This window comes from Melanostigma gelatinosum (genome assembly GCF_949748355.1).
Source record: "Melanostigma gelatinosum genome assembly, chromosome: 24".
Taxonomy (NCBI): domain Eukaryota; kingdom Metazoa; phylum Chordata; class Actinopteri; order Perciformes; family Zoarcidae; genus Melanostigma; species Melanostigma gelatinosum.
The window spans coordinates 3,185,614-3,205,300 of NC_136657.1; the positions used below are offsets into that span (position 1 = coordinate 3,185,614).

At 44.7% G+C, this 19,687-nt stretch overlaps 1 protein-coding gene across 2 annotated transcripts; it reads left to right on the plus strand.

Moving 5' to 3' along the window:
* The first annotated feature begins 1,178 nt into the window (after positions 1-1,178).
* On the plus strand, positions 1,179-16,820 carry LOC306797026 (TSC22 domain family protein 1). 2 transcript variants are annotated; one of them, XM_079296188.1, is made up of 3 exons: positions 1,179-3,769; positions 13,851-13,902; positions 15,122-16,820. In XM_079296188.1, the coding sequence occupies exons 1-3, from the start codon at positions 1,779-1,781 to the stop codon at positions 15,389-15,391; spliced, it is 2,313 nt and encodes a 770-aa protein (XP_079152314.1). In that variant the 5' UTR covers positions 1,179-1,778; the 3' UTR covers positions 15,392-16,820. The 2 variants fall into 2 exon arrangements, with proteins under 2 accessions (XP_079152314.1, XP_079152315.1); XM_079296189.1 differs by lacking the exon at positions 1,179-3,769 and adding an exon at positions 13,196-13,532.
* Positions 16,821-19,687: the final 2,867 nt, after the last annotated feature.

Sequence of the window (19,687 nt, forward strand, 5' to 3'; positions counted from 1 at the left end):
ATTTTTATTGTTTGTTATATTTTTTATGTAATATTATGCTGCATTTCTTCCTTGTAGAATTAAATCAAAAAAATGTCCTGTGACTATGAGCTTTTTATACATTGTAATTAATTCAAAAAATTCAAGTAGAGCTTGGCATAACTCCTGTTTACTAAACACTGTCTGAACATCTTATCATAGTCTTGACATTCAGGTTGCATGTCTCGCTGTTTATTTACTGCAGTTTCAACATTATGCAACCTTTGGAATCAGACTTCAGAGTGGAACTTTCCCACAATTCGCCCTCCCTTCCAGGTGCATGTCATGTGTTGCTGAATAGCTGTGATGCTGACAGGTTTGAATTGCTCAGACAGGCGTGTCTCAACTCTATGATTTATCTTCCCCTTCAGTCTGGCAACATGTCTATCCTGCTCTTATATGTTTCACATGAGAATATTTTTGCCAGAAGGTATGTCCTAAAACAGATCAGTAAATCTGCTTTTTGATGCGTAAGATTTGTGTATCGTGTATTTGTGTAATAATGGCTGACTTCTACCCAACAAGCAAGACAAGCTGGTCCTATATGAGGAGATGGTTCAACTTTATCTTTGTGTCAGGACTTGCTTTGCATAACTTGTCACCAATGATTGGCTTATCCCATCCATCAAAAGGTTATTTGAATACATAAAATAGAAGCTGAAACTTCTAAAACAATGAATGCTGTATTTTCTATCAGGAAAATCAATCTTACCTCAGTTTATGATTTGTGTGTAAAATGGTAAATATTTGATAATGATTTAATTGATTGTGTATTAACCAGCAATGAGCAAATGAACAAGGAGAATACTTAATTAATCAGTCTAGTGCTGCCTTCATTGCTTAGTAAATATTGTAAAACAGATATTCTTACCCTGGATATTTGGTTCAATTGATCATTTCTACATAAAACGACCCATTCATAGTATTGCAATTATTTAAATAATACAAACGATTCATAACAGATTAAATCAATTTTTTTTTATAAAAAAAAAAAAAAGAGGATATTCCGTACATTCCGATTTAAAAGCTGAGCCTGAACGGTGCACCAGAATGACAAAATGGGCAGAGACGCGCATGCGCAGTCACAGTGTTTGCATTCCTCCCTCCCTCCTCTTGACAGCTCGGTAGCTGCTCACCGGCAATGAGACAGCAAACACGGGCTCGGTAAGACACCTCGAGATGGACTTAGCGGACACTTTTCACCACTACAAAGACGGATATTATTTAGACAGCGTTGTCTGTTGACAACAGACAAAGTTTATTCCTCGCCAGGATTATTTTTGTTCGGGAAAAAGGACACTCCACGACGACTGATTTCCTGCGACATACACCGGCTAAGAAGCTTTCACTTTGAAGACCACCTGAGTAAATCTAAACTATTCTTGGCTTTTGTTACACTAACATCTGCAAAACATACGTGTTAAATAGAGAGCTGATACACCAAGTTGTGGAAGAGCGCGGCTAATCGCTGCTAGCTTCAAGCTAACCGACGGCTAGCTGGATTTTCTTTGTTTATTTTATTTGAATCATTGAATACAGTGTTTTTAATCTATCTGACGTCAGATAATACGTCTGCCAGGAAGACTTGCGTCGTTTATAACGACACCCTTGAACGTTCAGCTTTCTAAAGGACATAAATTATCTTGACTTCTCACTTATGGCTCGTTAGTATCGCGGTACTGCAGCTGACCCAGCTAGCTATAGCATCTGTTTTAGCCGTCAGCCACTTCTTGGCCTTTGGTAACTCATTGACGGCAAAGATGCACCACCAGGACTTTTCTGCAGAGAGTAGGAAAACGTCTTTCCACTACCGGAGAGGTAGCAGCGGTGCTCCTGCAGCCTCCTCCAGTGGAGCCAACACGGCTGAAGACAATGCCACCCAGGCTGGATCCAATTCACCCGGACCCCCCCACCACCAGCCACAGTCCCAGGTGGCTGGCGCTCAGGTGAAGAAGAAGAGTGGCTTTCAGATAACAAGCGTGACCTCGGCTCAGATCAATGTGAGCGGCAACAACAGTTTAGCAGATGACACCGAGAGTTACGATGACATGGATGAGTCCCACACGGAAGACCTCTCCTCCTCCGATATGCTGGATGTGTCCGTGTCCAGGGCCACGGATACTGGTGTGCCGGAGAGAAGCTCTTCTGATGAGACCCTCAACAGTCTTCATGGGGTCGACACACCTGGGATTGTGTCTCCTAACGAGCCTCTGCACCCTCATTCCATCCCTCAGGGGTCTCAGCCACACACCTCTATGGTAAATGGGACCATGCATCATCATTATTATCCTCAGCAACACAGCCAGCCTCACCATCATCACTCTGATAGCCAGGGAGGAGGGGAGCCCTCAGTGCCGGCTCTTCCCATCGCTCCCGTGGGTAGCTCCAGCCCATCTATGGCTTCCAGAGCCGGGACTAACCACTCACAGAGGCCATCGATGTTAGACAACAGTAAACCTGCAGGTGGGACAACCCAACCATCAGCCCCTATTGCTGATCCACAGCTACAAGGCAACATGAATGTTTCTAATGTGTCTGCTGTCACTGCTGCTGCAGTTCCTCCTTCTGGGCCTGCAGGTTTTGACAGCACTAGTGTGAGTGGGCACGTGGCTTCTGTTGGAGGAGGAGCAGGCCCGTCTGCTGCTGCCCTCAACACTCAAACCCAACACACACAGACTCAGACTGCTACTGGCTCTCGTTTTAGGGTGGTCAAACTAGACACTAACTCTGAGCCATTCCACAAAGGAAGATGGACGTGTACAGAGTATTATGAAAAGGAGGTTCCACATCCAACTACGTCTGAGGCACCAAAAGGAGTCGAGGTGGCTGTAGAGACTGATTCAGGTAATGCTCTTATTAGTCAGGGCGTACCTGCTGTACAACCACCACACACGCTCCAGCCCTACCAGCAGCCGAGCCAGGACTTCACCAGTCCACAAGCCATGCAGAGCCCACCACAGGGACTGGCCCAAACCTCTCCTCTGACCTATGGTTCACCCCAGGAGGTTGTTGGTGGGGCCAACATGCAGCAGCCAGTGGCTCCCGTCAAGCTCTCTACAGCAACACCACAGGCCGGTGTAAATCAGCATCCCCCTGTAATACCCCAGCAGTTGCCCTATGCTGTGGATACCCATGGCGGTTACCCTGCCTCTCAGTTCCATGCAGGGGTCATAGCTCCGGGAGGTGTCCGACAGCCAGACTTTATCCAGCCCACCGCTCCCTTCCAGACCCAGGTCCAGCCTCCGCTGCCGCATGTTACAGGAATTACAGGAATCTCTATTTCACCAGTTCCAGGGGTCATGGCACAGCCACCGATCAGCTTTACGCAGCAGCTGCCCCATCAAGGTCTGGTAGCCCCCCATGCCCATGCCCAGGCATCCTTTGCAGGACAGCTACAGCCACAAGTCCAGCCCCCCTCCACTGCTAGAGTCCCAGTAGGGCTCACCCATGCCACCCACTACATGCCTTTGACTGCTCTGCAAGCTGACCTCCAGCCTCTCCTCACCCTGGGAGGGAGCTCCATAAGAACATCCCACCTGGAGGATGCCCAGAAGCTTCTGCTACAGCACAAAGGCCTGCTGGGTTTGCCCAGGCTCGGGATGACAGCAGGTGGAGAGGGGGCTGCAGAGGCCGGCGGCGGTGCTGCTGGAACACTGGCCCACATGGGGATGTCGGCTGAGGCCAGTGCCTTCATGGTCGCTGCTGCTGCTGCCGCAGGCCTCAGGACTCAGCATGCTGACGGAGAGGACAGGTGAGAATGCACGGCCTGTTTATTCTAATGTAAGGTTTTCAAGTAAACATTGTAGTTCAGGCTGCTTTTCATCGTAACATTACCTCACAAATACTTTCTGTTGCACTATATTGAAGGGCAAAATGTGCAGTGAAATATATTTGTCTCATCACATCATTGAAACAACCAAGCATGACGTACACAATCTGTTTATAGTGCTGATACTAATAGAGGTTTTTATTCTACCACTGTAACTTTTCTGCTCTCCTATTGACAGCGTCCTGCAGCTGGTTTTGCTGACTTTCATTCAGGAGTCCAATGTCACATTTGGCCATGTTATTGTAAAGATGTCAGTGGCTGGAGTAGAAGTCTGCTGACTCACAGAGGGAGCTGGTGACTCAGCAGATGATCTGCCGTGTCTAGACCCCCTACCATCACACATCCACCTCTATCAGCTCAGGACTCTTTCTGTCGTCAGTAAGACTGCGTTTTCCCTGTTGAACTGCCTCTCACTCCCCCATCTCCCCTCAGGTTTAGTCTTTTATTAGACACTGGATCTGTTGATTCGTACCAACCCCGAGGGAGCTGTGCAAGGGTTTATTTATGTGTACAATTACTCAATCCTATGTTCCTGTTAGTTTTGCTGCTCAAATGCGGTTATTGCAGTTGCAGGTACTTTATAAAAACGCACGGTTGGTCTAAATCGAGTCATTGCCCTGGAAAAAAGCAGCTCCCGTGCCCCATTTGAAGACGCAGTGTTAGTCTTTCAGAGTTGTAGAGGGCCTGATCATGAGTTGTGTTGCATGAATCTAATAAACTCTCCCTGCAGAGAGATGGAGCAGAGAGATGGAGCAGTGTTGTGGCAGCAGTCTAGTGTTACCACTGCACTGTGTTCTGGTTTAGCAGGAGTTTCATGTTGTGAGTACAACAGTAATGCCTGCAGGCTACGGAGGGACTTTGACTGTGTGCCTCACCCAAACACCCATAACTGAAATACAAAACATAATCTTCAATGTTGTGGCTTTTATTTGAGCTGTTGACAACAAATGCTCCCAAATTGATGTCTATATCCTCCGACTTCTGAGGAGTTCCATGGTTAAAACAACAGTTGCTGTGCCAGTAAACATTCCTCTAATTGAATTATCAGCACAGCAGTTCATTGGTGAGCTGAACTGTTCATGTATTGTCAGCTGCTCACATTGTGAACGGAGAGACGCAGGGTGCAACAACTACTGGTTTGATCTTGACGTAGTCATATTCAGCTGCAGACAGCAGGACTGTATTCTTTGTGGAGGCTTTCGTCAACAATTCGAGGCATTACTGTGCGTGTCTCAGTAAGTGTGTTTCCGTCTCTCCGTCTGTTTGTCGTGAATCAGCCGCTGTCCTGCAGACTGTCTGAGTGTGCCGTCTTTGTTCATAGTCATGGTCATCTCACTCTGTGATCCTGCTTTGTCTCTCTTTTACTCATGTTCTCTGTTTAATCTCTCTTCATCACCCTCTCATCGTTCTCTCTGTCGCCTTTCTTTTTGCATCGTGTCAGCTGTCCAAGCTGTTGTCCTCTACCCTTTTCTTCTCGACAGTAGTCTGTCTGTCTCTGTCCACTCTTGTAATTTGTATGAGCAGGTAAGCAGTCAGTGTGATCTCACAAAGTCCAAGAACATCAACTGCGTGAGTAGTGACAGTGACGCCACAGTATGACGGACACTGCAGAGAGATTCTTGTTTTTGTTTTTCTACCATTTAAATGAATACGTTCAGAAATTAACACCAATTTTGAATGTCACCGATAGATTGAAACAAAGTGCTTTGTTTACAGTACAATATTTGGGTTCATGCAACTAATTATTTTGCTTTTTAAATAATTTTGTCCACAGAATGACGTCTTCAAATAGTGTTTGTCTGACCAACAGTACGAAACTCAAAGATATTCAGTTTCCAATCATTTAAAATGGAGAAAAGAAATCGGAGACATTTGGAAATCTGCTTAACGAATGACTTAATTGATTATTCAATTACGAAAATGGTTGCTCTAATTTGGGTCAACCCTAAACGGCGAGGAAGACAGTGACTGTGCTCTAAACATTTGTGACACATCCCTTTTTTCAATATATATATATATATATATATATATATATATACATACATACATATATATACACACACACACACACACACACACACACACACACACACATCAGTTACTTATTTAACAACTATTAGGATTGTTGTACCAAGAGCACAAATCAGCTGCATTCATTCTCATGTTCAGTTGTGAATACTTGTCGTGAGTCCAGTTTGGCTCTTTTAGAGCATCACGTTGCAGCTGTCAAGACTTTGACAACGCGTGATCCGGCACTGCTGTGTGCGTGATGTCATGTTGTGAAACGGCGATGTGGGCGCGTCTGTGTTTCCCAGGATGCTTTGCGGTCTGTTTGGCTATCTTGTCAGTGAGGTTGGTGTCAGTGAGAGTGCCGAAGGGACGGTGATATGAATCGGGGCCTTCGTCAGCTCCTTGTTTCTCCTTCAGCCTGCAGGTCGGTGACTTTTGGGTAGATGCCAACACTCGTGACTTTCACGTGCACACTTCCAGTGTGTTATCCACCTGTTGGCTGTGTGATATCTCTCTCTCCACCAACAACTACAGAGAAATAGGACTTTTCATACAGGTTGTAGAGGATGCATTTACTTATTGCTCACCACAGTTTGCAGATGTGAAGACGACACGCACTGTAAAAAAACAATAGTCCTCTTTAAACTGAGTTCTATTAGCTGAAGAGCTGTTTCAAGTTGCTTTCATGCAGAAATAGAGATTAATAATATCACAAAGCACTTCTTTTGTGAGCACAGTCTGCATCTTTCTTTTAGAACTTCATGTTCTAGTAAAAATAACACCGTACACTGGTTCAGGGCATTCTTTTAGAATCATTTACCTTCTATTCTAATAAGTATTTCCTTTAAGTGTGGATTTCCCATCTTACTCCACATCAAATATAAATGTAGTATCATAGAACATTTAGTGCGTTTTATTCGGGACATTTAACTGTATGACCTCATCCTTTGGAGCTGTAAAAGTTAGAAGTGCAGTCTTTATTGATTATTTGTTCCTTCTGCACACAGCATTATCAGTTGTATAGTTTCCTGCTGTTAAGATGAGAGTCTAAAATTGTGAAGAATAACATGTTAGTGTGGTCTCTTGGTTGATTTTAATATCTCGGTATCGATGATAAACCGCCTGTCGAGCTCGGCGGTCGTACCGGCTTTGGCTTGTGACGTTAATGCTGACGCGCGTGTTTTTAATTGGCTCTCCGTCCATAACAGAGCTTTCATGAGATCCCGACAGCTAGGACCAAATATGGATTCATGCTTGGAGCGACTGTCAAAAGAAGAGCTTGTGTTATTATGATGTTTAGACATTTTTTACTTTGGTTGGAGAACACATGCCAAAATTCGCTGCATTGTTTGTACACCCTTTAATGACAATAAAACGTAACAAAGACAAGAATAAGATGACACACATCTGCTTAAAGACTAAAACTTAAGCATCCGTTAAGAGATTACACATATATATGTTGCCCTTTCTCAACAAATGTCAGCGTTGCTGCCTGATTTGTCCAAAAGTGTATGTTACATTTTATATTAATTAGTCTTTGGAATATTGTAAAATATAGAAATGAAACCTCTGTGATATCCCGTCTGAAAGACCTCAACACAGGCACATCTGCTGGTGTGTTTTTTTTATCTCGGTGAACCCCAGGTAGTTAGAAACAGATGTGCTTCTATGGAAACTCGCCGACTGTAATGTCTGTGTGCAACCAGACATCTTGCATTTAGCACATCATGCGTGCAGTGTATATATATATATATATATATATATATATATATATATATGCCGCGTTCAGTGTTTTGCAGTCTTGGTTTCTGTTTAATCGTGTTGTCATACGTGTTTGGATCTTTAAATTCAGACGGCAGCTTTGTGAAGTCTCTTGCTCTGTTGTAATCTCCTGGATGTCGAGAGCAATAAATCACACCTGAGGGTAGTTCAGCCGTTTGTCTTTTAATGAGGCGATGAAGTCACGCTTCAATAGAGATATAAACCCAACTGTCAGTCTCCTCGCTCTCTCTCTCGCTCTCTCTCACGCCGTTGTACTGCTGTTACCCCACAAGGTGGCGGTGTTGCTTCACAAATCAACAGTTGTTTAAATAACCCTGAAGTGCTCTGACCTAAAAAGTGCCTGGCAGCTGAGTGGAGAGGTCTTTCCTGCACGCAATGTAGGACTCACAAAGAATCTCCAGTGCAACACACACACACACAACTCGCAGCTATCATGTGGATGCATTTGATCTGTTTTTTTGTTTTAGGAGACTGGTGTCCCGTTTGCTCGCCTTGTGCCTTCACGCAGAGCCGCAGATTGTTGAGAGGATGTAAAATGTGTCTGTGTCTGTCTATGTTTATGAGCTCGCCCATCAGGATGATTTCTGTGTACATGCGTGTGAAATGGAAGGTGTTTACGGGAGAGACGGTGTTTTTTTTTTAATGCTGCTTTTTCCCCTCCTGGCGTTTACACCGAGGGAAAACATGAGCACAGAGGAGGAGAGGCAACGATACTAGTTTTAACCGGTCTCGTTGCACACGTATTGCTGTTTTCTTTCCCTTTAAACTACTTTTATGAGGTCGGCTTCAGCACAGGGACAGTGTCTTGCTCAAGGGCTCTTCAGCAGGGCCGATGAAATCCGTCTCCATAATCTGTCCCAAAATATTTACGAGTCATCTCTCACGGAAGGCCTTTCCCCTTCCAGTTCCTTTCTTTTTGAAAGAAAAATGTGACGTGACCCCTCTACTACCTGTCAGAGAAAGACATTAATCCCCCCCGAGAGTGACACTTCCTGGTAAAGAGAAGTTCTAATTCTGTGGAAAGCCTCGACCCTCACCCTTGGGGTTTGTAATTATGGATTAATACGACATAATTGTTGATTTATGATTTCATCAGGACATGATTCCATTCAATTATCGCTCAGTCCTATACGTTCTTATAGATCTCCTTCCTTTAGTGTCTTTGTGGGTGCATACATGCCAGAGAATGAATGATAAATCTGATCTACGAGTCGGTCATCAGAAGAATCTAATTGGATATTCTGCTTTTTGGGATAGTAAGCTGGATATCTTTGGGATGTTTTTCCCGCATGTCTCCTCTTGACATTGTCTTCGTGATGATTTTATACATCACGCGTGTAGAAGGCAAACGGTCCGTTATTATTTTGACCCGTGTCTGCACTTCATAGAAGTTGAGGAATGTGTGAGGCTGTCGACAGCTCATCCATCACAAGAAGGCCCGTCTGCAGTGAACTAGTCGAGATGTTGGAGCTCGGCCTCCCGTCTCCCTCGTCTGTCTCTACCGTGGCCCATACGGCACAGAGGTTATGTAAGGCGTTGCGTGCATGGCAGAGACCGATTTCATGCTCCGAAGCTCTGTGATGCCACGGGAGCTGGTTGAGTTTTGGGTTGTTCCTGCTCTGTGTTTGGGCAAAGATCAAGGGCGATTATCAACAGGCAGAGGGTTGTATTTGATTGCTACCTTTGCCTGCTTATGAATTATACCTTCCCATAATTGTCACCATGTTTTTTTTATTTCTAAATTTGGAAGATCTAAGCACACTTCCTTTGTTTTAAGTGTGTGTTGTGAGGTTTATCTTGCTGTCGGCATTTGCTCTCCTCTGTGTAAAATGCCGGCGTTCAAAGCCTCCGAAAACCGGATCCCTCCAGTTTGCGAAACATAGCCTGGCACACTAAAATGGGACACACGCGAGTGCATGTCTCCCAACGGCCTGAGGACAAGTGATGCGGAAGGTGGCTGGCGAATCACGGAGCGGATAAAGAAAAAATAGTGAGGCGGAAGTGTTACTTACACTCAGCTGGGTGCTTTTGTGAATATGTTGATAAAGGAAGGGCTGTGGTAGAAAAGGGGGCGTCTCCTTCTAGTGCATGGACAGCGAACACACAGGGAGGCTTTTAGGCTTCTGTTCGCAGTATTTGTTCAACACTCTTCTGGAACATTTAGCCACTGGAGCTCAAAGATATCTCTTCTGCCTTCTCAAACTCTCACCTGGAAGGTGATTATTGTGGTGTGATGCAGAAAGTATTTTGTCGTTTTGTGTTGTTAAAGGCTTACGGGAGCCTGGTAATTGTTTGGCAGGGTGCAGCGCTCATTACCTAACTAATGAAGTCTGGAACATCAACACAGACCAATAAGGAAGATTTAATTAGGCATTTAAGTGACTTAAACTGAGTATTATTACATTACCACTACTTCTCCTGACAGCATATAAATCTCCCACGTGTAGTACAAGTATGTAGTACAGCTTTAACATAGTGGTTAGGTAATATATGGGTCAACCCTTTGCACACTAGCTTCGGACGGACGTGGATACAGCATGAATGTGATGTCATGGCGTCAAGGTCTCTCGCCATTGGCTGAGCTGAGTCCGTTGCGCCATCGCCGATTGGCTGAAAGTCTCTGGAACACTCCCCTCAGACGATCTCCGAGCCTTTTGTTCCGAGTGTATGCCGACCCCAGATCTGCAAGCACACGATGTACAGATGGATATGAAGAGTTTTCGAGCAACAAATAAGAAAAAACAGTCGCTGCTAATCAACGATGGTACCTTTTTTTTTAAGTCACAAAATTCACATTTTAGTGGCGTTTTATTAGTTTCTGCCACTCTCCCGTTGCTTTCTGGCCCCTCGACTGTTTCTCGGATTAGTGACACATGCAGTGGAGGAAAGAAAAGATGTGACATTCACCTAATGAGGTTAATACATTCACTGCGTGCATTGAGCTCAATCCCACCAACAAACACAACTGCGCACCATCTTCTGTCACGGTCGCCTCCTCCCTTTTGTTCTCTGAAGTTATGTTTTGAGGTACAGCGTTGATGCGTTGGAGTTTTTTGTGCCCTGATCTACCGTCTAGCTAGCCGTCTTGTTTTGATCGGCTTTGTTCAGACTGTGATGCACGCTTGCGTGGGAGATAACATGGAGGTACACGTGAGCCGTGCTCCAGTGGAGACCCATACTGTGTGTGTGCATCCGCTGATGAGGAGCGACAGGACGGCTGAAGACATGCTTGGTTCAACATACACATTCTCCTTAAGGAGGGGCACCATGTGAGGAAATGTGTGGAATGCAAGAAGTGGATGTTCGGGGGAATTTTAAGGGACCCTCTCGTCATTATAGACAGATACCAGGAGGTTTAGAGTAGGGTACCACGGCGACGTCCATCTCCATCACTGAGGATACAAACAGGAAAGACGTGAAGGGGCGAGAGGTTGCAGACCGATGGGAGTGGCTTGTAGGTGTGTGGTCATGAGGAGCTCATCCTGTTGGACGGATCACTGTAATCTCTGCTGAGAGTTTATAAAACAACAGAAGGGGAGGTGACATCCCAACCCACCCACATATCTCCCCTCACCAGACCCAGTCGTCTGAGAGTCGATGTGTGATTCAGGCTTCGTACGGAGGATTCACGTTCCTGTTGTACACACACACACACCTTCTCATCCCCGTCCTCCATTGTTGGTCGGGGCTCCCCCATGTGGATCTCTAACAGCTACGGGGAGCAGGGGATCGGGCGGGGGCGAGGGGTGTAGTAGTGGGGGGGTTCAGGTCTGAGGGATTAAGCCGGGGGCTTTGTGTTGGTGTGTCTGATCGGTGTGGTGGCGTCCAGTTGATTGGATGTTTCTCAGTGCGTTTGAGGACACCGTGTTCTCGCTCCTGCACATGCCTGCTGTTACACTTGACTGTGTGCGGGTAGGAGAGCGGGGCTGGCTGATGTTTATTCACCGTAACGTGGCCCTTCACACGTCCGGACACAAGACTTTATATCTCGTCTGCTTTCAGTTGAGCTTTTCCCTCCAATCTCAACTGCCAGAGATAAGCACCATGTTCCAGTTCCTCAATCGATCCAGTCGGCCCATGTTTGCTTCCCTTTGTTCAGTTATCACGCCACTAATAGACTTCAGTCTCCAATAAACCCATATTCATACAGCCTGTCCAACAACAAATATACAACCTGTAAAAACACACAATTATCCTCCAGTTGAGTGTTTAATATTTCCCATGACATACAATCCAGAAAACATGTGACTCTGCTCCTTTTTTGGAAGAAAGAAAAAGGAGAACAAATGTTCATTTCCAGTTCTCTAAAATCGCTAAATCCTGTCCGAGTTCCCTTTGACCGTTAAAGCCCTAAAATACAAACGTATACGCAGAGACATGAAACAATCTGTCAGATAACACATTTTATTATTAAGCCAGAAAAATAAACTGGTTCCAGCATCTCAAACGTGAATATCTGGTGGATTTCTTGTTCTTTTATGATATTAAACTGAATATCTTTGAGCTTTGGACATAACTAATAACTCATAGTTGCAGCGCACAAAATAAAAAGGTACATTTGGCCATTTTAATTCAATCAGTACGAGCTAACGGACGAGCTAACGAACTGTTGCTTCTTCACACCTTAGCTGTGTTACATCTGTCTCTGGATCAGTTGGTGGAAGTGTGTCAACGTGGGAGTTTTGAGACCAGAAACGTGGCTGAGGAGAAGACAAAACCCTTCTAGTGTTAGAAAGATAAGTCATTTAATGAATTAGTTGTCGGACAGAAAATTTGTCTTCAAGTTTTGATAATCAGTTAATCATTTTAAACATTTGTCAGGGAAAAATGAGAGGATTTGCCTTTTTTACGTCATTGTCAACTTGAATATATTTGGGGTTTTACACTGTTGGTTCAAATAAAACAATACATTTGATTTCCCTTAACTGATATTTCAGTATCATGGAGAAGGAAAATACATTTTCTTTTCTCTCACATTTCATATTTTATTACTCTATTCTGCAAACTTACAAATTAGTAGTAATTTGTTTCAGAAACCTGTGTGTGTGTGGATAGAACATTATATTAGCAGTTAACAACAACATATATATTTCTTCAATATTTAAGCCCAAGTATACTGAGGAATAGGGCTGCAATTAACTATTTCTTATCATTATCAATTTGTTTTAAATTATTTATTTGAAGAATCCCCTCGGAGACAATGGAAGTGTCTCTTGTCTTCCGTTTACACTGCACAGACATCAGTGTGTCCTCACGCGCGTGAGTTATCACCGACAGGTGGAGTCACTGTTTCAGTCACACTTTCTCCATCACCTGCAGTCCACATTTAAGACATTTTACAGGACAGTTTTGAGACAAAATAGACCAAAATGTCCGCTGTTTAATTTCTGCGTGCTCCATCGTCTCGCGGGTTTTTTTTTTTTTTATAGAGGACGGTGCAGCAGGTACAGAGAGACGTTGCTGAATTATTCCCACGTTATTACCGTCTCCTCCAATCCGGGAGCCGTCCTCCCACCGCATGCATTATGCTAATGAGCTCGCGTCTGCGCCAATCGCGCGGCTGCTGGCGCTGTTTTTCCTGCATGCATCATCCAGAGAGGGAGCTGCACAGCCCGCCCCGCTTCAGTCTTTGTGTGTCCCGGCTGTGAGCTCTGCGGTCGCCTGGAGAGCAGACACCCCGACTGCCCCACAATAATGCGCTATTTTTCTACTTTTATACCGCTGGATTTCCGGTTCGAGGAGTCGCCTTCGGGGGTTTTAATGGGAATAGCATGAATTCCCAATGTTACACAGTGGCGATGGATCTTGGCGTTTGTCACCTGAGGAATTTCTCGATATCGTTTCTGTCCTCTGTGCTCGGGAAGGAGAGCGCGTCAGTCCGGGTTGACAATAGGTAAAGTCACTGCGCATTATCTCTGTCGTATTAGCGCCGTGCTGGAGGATTGGTGACTTCATTTCATGCGTAAAAATGTTCAGGCTCATTGATTCTCCGCCATCAAAGCTTTCCTCGACCTCCATTTGCTTTGTTGCAGACACTGAATGGCGATATCCTCTTATTACTAACATCATTATTGTTTCCTCATGAAAGCTTCCAGCCAGACTTTATGTATTTATACTGTTTGCAGCATAAAACCCGCAGCTTCCTCTGATCCAACCCTGCGGTGTCCTCATGCATGCGGCTTATGATCAACATCTCTTTCTTTTCTTCCAGCTCTTCCGGTGCAAGTGTGGTCGCCATCGACAACAAGATTGAACAAGCAATGGTGAGCGTCATAAATCCAGTCATCTAATATAACCCGCACAGTGTTGGTAAATATGCCCGTTTGGCGCACAAAGGTTATGTAAGCAGAGCGCGCTGCAGCTGTTTAGTCATGATTTAATTGCCTGTTAAAGAATATTTTACGGATAACGTTATGCTTTTATAGGGAGCAAAATTGAGGAGTGAATGAATGAGAAGCATTATGGTGCTTTTTTTTCTTTCTACGTGGGTATTTTTGCTTATAAATCCAGCTGCTGATGCGCAAAAACATCATTTCCCGCATATATGCACCTGCGAAGGAGTTTCCTGCTCTCACGATGTAGACCCATGACCTCCGGCTTGCTGGCAAATTGAAATGGGCAGAGGTTCACACGCTATCCCGTCTCTCTCTTTCTCATGCATATACATACATAGTCTCCCCCCCCCCCCTCCCGCCCCGTGTTGCTAGGCAAGCAGCAGCCTCCCCGCGGCTCAGTATAAATAGCTCTGCCGGTGATAGGCTCCTCCCACTCCGGTGCAGGAACATTTTGTTCCCTCGCTGCGTACTGGGGCAGGGAGGAGGAAGAGGAGGGGATGCTCAGATAATTAAACCCAAATCCTCCTCCAGCCTTCATGAGGTTTAGGAGACCAGGTTTAGGAAGTCAAGAAGTATGTGTGGATCATGGAGTGTGTAATCCACTGTTTTAATTATCGATTTAATCTGGACATTATTTTTTCTATTAATTGATCCCAATTTAGTCGACAAAATGCCAATTATTATTCCTCAAAGACTAAAGAGACATTTAAGTTTTTTTCCTTCGTCAGTTGAGAAACGAACTATATATATAATGGATTGTCCACATAGTTGGTCAGTTAATTGACAAATGATTAAATGTCCCAAAAAAAATGTAAAATGCTCGTCACAATTCATCAGAAACAGAGATGAAGAAATTCCATCTTTTGTCTGACCAACAGTCCAAAACTCCTAAATATTAGATTTACAATAACAAATGAGAGAAGAGCAGTACGTCTTCACCTTTGAGAAGCTGGAACTAGCAAAGTTGGGAGATTTTAGTTTGAACAATGACACACAAGGGGGAAATAAATGAGTAAAAACATGAAAAATATCAACATATCTGCAGATGAGTCTTCTGACTGATCACTTCATTGACTATATGTTCACAGTCTCAAACAAGACTAGATGTTTCACACGACTAACCTCGTCTCTCTGTCTGCGTCCTCAGGACCTGGTGAAGAGCCACCTGATGTACGCCGTGCGCGAAGAGGTGGAGGTGCTGAAGGAGCAGATCAAAGATCTGATCGAGCGCAACACTCAGCTGGAGCAGGAGAACAACCTGCTGAAGAACCTGGCCAGCCCCGAGCAGATGGCTCAGTTCCAGGCGCAGGTCCAGACCGACGGCTCCCCGACCGGCACCGCCCAGCCTCCGGTTCCGGTCCCAGCCGGGGCGGCGCAAGTCCTCCCTTCCGCACAGAGCTCCGGCACGTCTGCGTAACACAGAAACTGCACTCTGGAGAGCCGCCTGAGGATGAGAGGTAGGAAGGAGGAAGAGGAGGAAGGAGTCGTGCCATACTGTGAACTGACTCTCATCAAGACCGACTTTGCCACCGTCTCAAGGCGCGCACACGTTCAACCGGAGGACGAACTTTTCTTTTGTTGCACATTTAATTTAACTAAAAGACTTCTGAGTTGCACCGACGTGTGTGTGTGTGTGTCGTCCGCTTTTATTACCTGCTCCAGACAATCGTCGTCTTCATCGTGATGACGATGAGGACAGTCGACCCATCGCCCAGCGGAGGAAGGAGCTGAACGAATCCCTCGCTGTGAGACCTGTGCAAAGCCATCGTCTTCGCCACACTCCCCATCTCAACCCAGCACTGTCCCATCAGCACACACCTGACATTTTTTACTCTCCTTTTTGTTTTTTAGTGCTGCGCTTCATGCACTTTTTTGTTTTGTTTTTCTTCAATCGATTCAAAAGCGGCGGAAGAAACACAGATTCGCACGACCCATCTGGAATGGGAGTCCTAAAGAGTCTCATTTTACTTGATGTGAAGACGAGGACGCGTCGTCTTAATGTTCTGGGTTTAGAGGGGGGGTTATAAAGAATTATTAAATATATATATATTAGCTGCGCCTCGTTGTTCACTCTGAGAACTCTTTGTTCTCTCGGAAGTTCTCGTCGCTGTCTCCCCCCCCCCCCCCCCCCCCCCCTGGATGCACCCTCCCCGTTCTCGGATGGAGCATTAAACATTCACGCAGGGAATCAAAAGTTTCTTTTGTTTTGTCTTGGGAAAGGTTTGTATTTGTCTGTTTATGTTTCCGCTCTTGTTGATGTAATTAGTGTCAAAGTGATGTGTAAAAATGAATTGATGGAAAGGAAAAATAAGTAGGACTGTTTCTAGGTTGTACATTTTGTACAGATGAAACAAATTCCAATTGAACTCTGCCAAGTGCCTGGTTTCCAACCATAGATACATATATACAAGCTTTTTTAGTTGTTTTATTCAAAATATGTAAATATATGTACATATATATTATATATATATATCTATGGTTTTGCCAGGTTTTGAACTGCCTGTGATGTTACTCACGGTGGCAACACACGAGGATTATTTACTGGACGTCAATGCTCCGCTGACGTCGCTTAACTTCATCTGGACTGTTTCACCGTTTTGGGGACGTGTGATATCGGCCTCTTTTGTGAATAATCATGGTTTCTTTTTTGGTTTTTTTTTGGTCTTTTGTTCAACCAAGTGTTTTGAGTTGCTCGTTGTGCAACTGGAGCGCTGAACACAACAAGACAATTGGGAACACAGAGAAAAGAAAGAGAAAGGAAGGAAGATGCCTAGCAGACGTATGTTGATGTTTCGTGCATGTTCCTCAGCCCATCACAAATGTGACGTTAGAATTGCACTAGACAGTTGCACCTCAAATAAAAAATGAAAACAAATAAGTAAAAAAACTGGACTCTTTTTCAACAATGTCGTGGATGTATAGAAATATATATATAGGCAGAAGTTTGATTTTAGTCATAAACGTACGAATTTTCTCCATTTAGAAACTATAAACTATGGATTTAAATCATTAAATTGATGCATTAATATAGTTTTCCCTCAAATGAACCATGTTATCCCACAAGTTCTAGCTAATAAACATCCCTCACTGCCTCCCAGTTCACCCACAGAAATCCCAGTTAAAATAATGAATGGCTGCGTCCTCCATAGACCTCTGCGCACATGCGCAGAAGTGTACCAGCATGTAAATATTTACTTAAACATCGACCTCTCATTGGTTACATACGACCGAGCCCACTCCAGAGTCGTGTTACGGTTACTCCGCCCACCGCACGTGTTCGTGCGCGCTCGTCGAGGACGCGCGAACGGGAGCGCGCAGATATGTGGGACGACGACGTCACGTGAAGGCGATTATAGGAGCTGAACATTACAACGTGTTTGTGTGTGTAAATTGGTTTTAAAAGCGCCTTAAACTGCAGTATTTAGCTCGGTTTGTGTTTATCACATAATAATAAAAGTATTTTTAATAGAGCATTCACAACTAGGGATTGTAAAAGTGCTTTAAAATAGAAAAGTAAAATGTCTAAAAGTAGTAACCTCTCTGTAACTAGTAACACTAGCTATATACTAACTATAACATAGGGTTGTTCTAGTTTATCCCATTTATTTTGGCATTTTTGATTAAATTCTCTCAAATCTAACATGTAAAATGAAATTTCCTCTCAATTCAGGCAATAAAAACAATATTTTAGAGTTTCGTAGTTGTTTTAATGAAAAGAAACTGCTTAATGTGATAGTTTTTGTTTTGTTTTTTACAATTCTGGTTGAAGTTTGACCTGGCTACAATGAAGAGCTTCCGTTTGTGGTGTCCTGGGACCAAATCGAATTAATTGAGGTCTTTAATCTAGTGAAAATCCATTTAGACGGCCTCGACCTGGCCTCCTCCCGCTCCTCAGGTCAGTCTGATCCCAGACCCCGACCTCGACGAGTCTGACTGGCTGGCTCGGTGGATCAGACGCCGCGTGGCGACAGAGCTCCTGTCCAGATGGCACTTTCACAAATCCCCTTTCATTGACAAAAGGTGTTTTCTTCAAGCACGCCGCCGCCGGGACAGGATGTTCTCCGAGGCAGAGGGACCACACGCGGATTAACCTCGTCTATTTGCGCCGCTCAGAAATACGCTTTGTACACACAGAGAAAAACCTGATAACACTCATTGCTGCGAAATCCCAAATATACACTGCGGATGAAACCAGATTAAGTAGTTGAGTTAAGAGGAAACTAACTAGGAAACAAAGGAATCCATGCAGATGGAGACCTGAGAGGTCACAGAACAGTTTGTTCTCATATCTCCTCTATTCCCGGCAGTGGGCTTCCTCCTCTAATCTCGTCTGTTATTGAACATTAGGACAAAAATATTGAGTAGAAGGAGATGTTTGCTCACATTTTTTCATTCACAAACAACATCTGCACAAACAAGGACCTTGACGGATGAAACAGTTTTGCTTAATGCACAACCAAATGTGTCAGGACTGAGCTGATGAAACTAAAATAAGCAAACGTTATAGATGGTGTCGGAAAATATTTGGCGTCATGTTGGCTCTGTTTGTGCAGATAAAATTAATTATTTTTCAAATAAAACTGTGAAAATAGCCATCAAAATAGAACCCGAACCAATCTGAAGATGCTGATACCACTAATTTGCAAACCACACACACACACACACACACACACACAGTATTTCATGGGGATTTGGTATTTTGTTGGGAAGCTTATGTTCAGTGTTCCCTGTCCTCGTTTGTCCTCCACCCAAAGTCATATTTGTCGGAGCCATGAGCCACCGCCGCCCTCTGAAATTACAAAAACAAACTGCAGACGGAAGCACGGGGAGAGAGAGGCCCGTCGCTGGCGTCCCACTGGGAGAGAGGGGGATTATGGGGGATTACGGCCCTCTCTCATCCTCTACTTGTCCTCCCCTCAGCACCTTGTCAAAACAAGAGAAAGTTTCCATCCTCCTTTCAGACACACAACAGATCAGTTAACCCGACTTCTTAATGACTTCTCTTCCCTCACTCGGCTGATTGTGCTTCTTTTCCGCGTACATCTGGTTTCACTGGTTTTCTAAAATGTCTGCGTCATTGTTTATTCAGCGGTGTTATCGTGAGAAAGCGGTTTCATTCGACAGCTGTAGCTCCAGTCTAGATGATTTGAATTCTTTCTTTGTTTTTGGCTGACACACATTTGCATGCGTCTGTGCAGCCAGACAGTCATTACACCGCTGTGGAGCTGACGCAGCAGGAGAGACGACGGCGCTTGGAGGACTTTTAAGTTCATGGGCCGTACAGTGGCATCAATAGCGATTGATTTCCACGGCCGCACGGCCTGACATCAACAGTTTGATGAAGAGGAGACGGCCCGTCCTCTGCACACAAATGTGCTGACCAGCAACGGTCGTTGGGGCTGTCGCAAAGCCAGCGTGAGCATTGGACGCGTCCTTCCTCGGCCTCCACGTGAACACTCTGCACTCGCAGTTCAGACGGGAGGAAAGAGAAGTTGACCTTGTGCGACAAAATAGCCTGGAACGTGACCTGATTGAGAAAAGACCTGCGTAGACTGTCTTTCAGCTCAGACCATGACACATTTCACGTTTCTCCTTTTTCTGCATATTCACCACAGCTGGTGTGTTTGAGCAGCTGTGCAGCAAATGGTGGACGAGAGGCCGAGGCGTGTTAAAAGCCATGCAGACCTGACCCTAGATCAGCCCAGCAGTTGAA